The 3,982-nt window shown below is 46.0% G+C and overlaps 1 protein-coding gene across 1 annotated transcript; it reads right to left on the bottom strand.

Moving 5' to 3' along the window:
• Nucleotides 1-2,349: 2,349 nt before the first annotated feature.
• PHALS_08342 (uncharacterized protein) lies at nucleotides 2,350-2,804 on the bottom strand (the record flags this gene model as incomplete). Its single annotated transcript, XM_024723673.1, has 3 exons — nucleotides 2,350-2,385; nucleotides 2,519-2,734; nucleotides 2,790-2,804. 3 exons carry the CDS (start codon nucleotides 2,802-2,804, stop codon nucleotides 2,350-2,352), a joined length of 267 nt encoding a protein of 88 aa, XP_024574626.1.
• Nucleotides 2,805-3,982: the final 1,178 nt, after the last annotated feature.

The raw sequence follows: 3,982 nt of genomic DNA, 5'->3' as shown, positions 1-3,982 counted from the left end.
GAAGAGCTCCGTGCTCTTGAAAACGGAACGTGTATGCAAGCCGGGCTTGCTGGTCGTGGAGGTGACCGTAAAGGGCTTCGAGGGGCCATAGAAGATCCTCATCGAATCCGAGGTGTCGGTCAATTATGCTTGACGTTCCACGATGGAAGGAAGTCAGCTGTTTGCTGAGGCGCTGAAAGCGCGGTTGGGTGACATCGTCACTGTTTGCCCAGCGACGGAGACACGTGTCACGGTCCCGAAGGTCCCTGTGGACCTCGAAAACAAGTCCCTTGACTCTGATAGCTTGGAACGGTATCTAGTCTTAGACTTGAATGCAAGGTATGACATCATCCTAGAATAACATGGTTGGAACACCATGAGTCATGGGCACTACGCACACGTCTCCCAGTGGATCGTTGGTGAGTCATGATCGACCTTTGCTAGGAGATAAAAGCGCTATTAGCGAGAGCACTGGACCGAGACGGTCAACGTGCTGGACATTAGAACGTGCGAGTTGGTAGACTCAATGATGTATCGGACCGGAAATCCGAGCGTGGCTCGTGGGATGACCGTGGAGTGGCACGTAACTCACTTAGCGCTGCTCAAGTTTGGAGCAGTCGCTGCATGTCATGCGTGGCATGGTCTGCCAAGGGCCGAGGCTTTAAAGGCAAGGCCCCTGTGATGCACGTGAGGGGACACATAAACCAATGAGCACTGCTCTTATTGCGAAGCAGTCGCTGCATGCCATTGAAGGCGTGGTCGGACAGAGTCAGAGGCATCTGGGGCACGATCCTCCCAATGCGCGTGGAGTGGCACGATTCTCACTGGACGAATACTGCGGGGTTAGCAGCTCTTCGGCGGATGTGTAGATAACATCGGAGCTCCAAAGGGGTGGACAGTGAGGGTGACATCGGACGACGCAGTGTGTGTGTTCACCCTGCCCGTGAGCGCTGTCGGAGCCAGAGAGACCTGGAGACTTTGGTGTCATTGACACAGGGTTATTGAGCACGGAAGTCGTTTCGTTCCAACGCAGTGTCTTACGGACACGCAAGCCTCGTTGAGGCAATAATTGATTGAAACTGTGAATGTTCTCAATCTTAATGAGGGATGGTGTAACGGATTTACACATACCCTGGTAACAGGGGGGTGTCATACCAGATGGGCATGGTGTCACCACGCGCAAACAAGACTACAGTACGGGGCTGAATAGCCAGTAGTTACACATGTTTTTAGTTTTTACTATACACATTTAGGAAAATCTATGCATTTTAAATTTGGCGGCTTTGCCGCAGATAATAATGAATAAAGTCAGTTTTGGATTTGAAACGAAGAGTTAATTAGCCGTGGGTTAAGGTCATATTTACTCTTGGAGTAAGCGGATTGCGATCCGCTAAACTCGAAATTGTTCTGAGTATGGAACGAGAGATCGGTGACCTAACTTACGCTTTCTCAAAGCACAAAGCTACGGTAGCCCCGCTTCAGGTCGAGTACTTGCAGTCCATAAGTATAGACCATGTTTTCATTCTACACGCAATGTGTACGGTGATACCAGTGTGGTCTTTGTGGGCCCTTTGAGCAATATGGTTCATTATGGTCATGTCAACGACCACGACCAGTGATAATACGGCCAAGTTAATTCTGGATAGCATTTCTTCGCCAAAATGGCTTGCTGGTAACCATTTAATGAGGCTTTTAGCAATTAATTATTGCTAAAGAATGATTTCAAGGTGATCGACACCAGACCAGACATGTCGACTGCTAGCCACCCGCAAACATGTAGTCAGGTAAACGCGTGAATTGCGTTATGAATGATATTCATTGAGATTCTAGCGCGATAAATATTGGTGATGGGGCTAGCTGCCTAAACTCACTGACCTTTCTTCAAAAAATTCAGTCGGTATCTAAACGGACATTACATCATTTTACATTAATGGTGTGGGACGCCCCGAGTGCCTTTGATACCGCCATGATGTAGCCCTAGTAGTAGTGGAAGGTAGGACGCTGATCGTAATCGACTTGCTAATGCGCACGAACCCAACATCTGTGCATTTGCTAACACAGATTTTGAGAGACGAAGATTTCTCGGTGTAAAGTTTGCTTCAGCCTCGCTTTCGATCTTTTCATCGATTTCTTAATATGTTGTAGACTTGATGTTCGTGCTTAAATCCTATAGTTGATTGGTAAGACACGAGTATCATCAGATCCAATTTTTCGGGGCTAGCTGCACCGATAGGAAGAGAATGTGCAAAGACTAGATCTGCATTCATATCTTCGTATCATGTTTAACATGTTTCAGCTTTCAATGGTTACAAAACCATTCGTCCTCATACCGGGTTGTGCTACCTTTAATTCGAATTATTAACTGATTTCTTACATACTCGATCGTGCGTACCATCCCAGCTTTGCCTGAGTGCAATCAAGGCAAGCAACAGCAAGATTTCCATCACCTTTAAAGCTACGACATGTGAAAAGATTCTGCGTTTATGGTTCTTGCCAGTAAGAAAAGGCTTGGCCACATCGAGATGAAGGCGGCAGGTACGATTGCGCATGCGGCTACTAAGTAAAAGACCATGGATCCCAATGCGCCGGCTGTTACGCGAGACTGCTCTTCCGATGCACCAGTGAATGATTCAAACTCGTTCTCCTCCGCTGAGACATAGACAACTCTAAGCAAAATCCGTAGGAACTGAGACTGGAGATCGGGTACACTGCGCTCGTGAGAAACGTGCTCTATGGCTTCGGTTATAACTGGAAGCTGCTATCAAAACTGGTCGTAACTGCGATCAAGGCGATAAGGAGGCAAGTCTTACATTTTGTACAATCATCGGCTAGCAAAAAAAAAACAGAAAAGCTCTACACGCTATACACTGCGTAGCAAGTTCCAACAAAAACGACATCAATGAAATGTAAAGTGTGTCGACGACGTGAGGAAAATCAATCCTATGGCACACCCACCTCAGTCACGTTGCTTTGGAGCGTGTTGTTGTCCTTCAATTTGTTGTTGATAGGGTGCACCAATTGTCAATTTATTTTCATTCGGAGAGCTGTGTGTGCGGAAAAATGTCCGTCACATATTTCGCCAGGATATTTAACAGTGTGGACAATGGTGATAACTCGCAATGATTTGAACAGCCAATCGATGTGAAGCCAAATGTCGAGGCCGATATGTGGCTGCCGATGTGGACGTCAGGTACGTTACAACCAAATACCTGGTTGTACTCAAGATTGAATTGCGCGCGAATGACAAAGCGTTTACGGCTATCCTGGAAGCCCACATATTCAGGCGCATTGTATGCACCCAAATAGACAATGGCAAAATATTGCAGCAGCGGTTAACTAAAATCTGCACGCATATGGTATCTCCATCAGATCAGTTCCCTACTCACCACTGTAAAATGGACTTTACGAGCTAATTAATTGCTTGGCAGCTAAAATATCACAAACAATTATATATCAACAGTAGCTAATGCATGGAATAGTAGCATATACATATAATCTCGTGGGAATCGAGTGATTTTAGTCATGTATCTTAAAAACCATTATCTCTTTCCAATTATGTTGCAATTTAACCGCAGTATTATCAAGGCTTCCATTTCAAACGTAGAATTGCGTGCGTGTTTGAGGCTGTCTCGAAAACCATTTGTACTACCTTGGATGTTGACGTCAACTGAGGTAGTGACATCGTGATACGTCACTTTACTTATGAGGTCTCGGTTGTACTAGACGGTATACAAGTCCAACCGTCAAAGAGTGGTGGCTCTGTCATCAGCTGGAGCCAAGTCTATGGCTTGTCTATCCGTCTTCTTCGGAAGCTCAGTATTAAGACGGTATCCGCAATAGTGAGGAACATGTACATTCAAGCTGCTAAGGCGATAGCTAAGCACGCCTGATGCTAGTCGCATACTTGACCCTTCGCCCACTTCCGCTTTGTTCGAGATTCAGTCAACGAGAATTATCTCAAGATTTAAAATGTACCGTTCCGCACGCAGATTGCAGACTTTTA

This window comes from Plasmopara halstedii, assembly GCF_900000015.1.
Source record: "Plasmopara halstedii genome assembly, contig: Scaffold_322, whole genome shotgun sequence".
Classification (NCBI taxonomy): domain Eukaryota; phylum Oomycota; class Peronosporomycetes; order Peronosporales; family Peronosporaceae; genus Plasmopara; species Plasmopara halstedii.
This window is presented reverse-complemented; position numbering and strand designations above follow the sequence as displayed.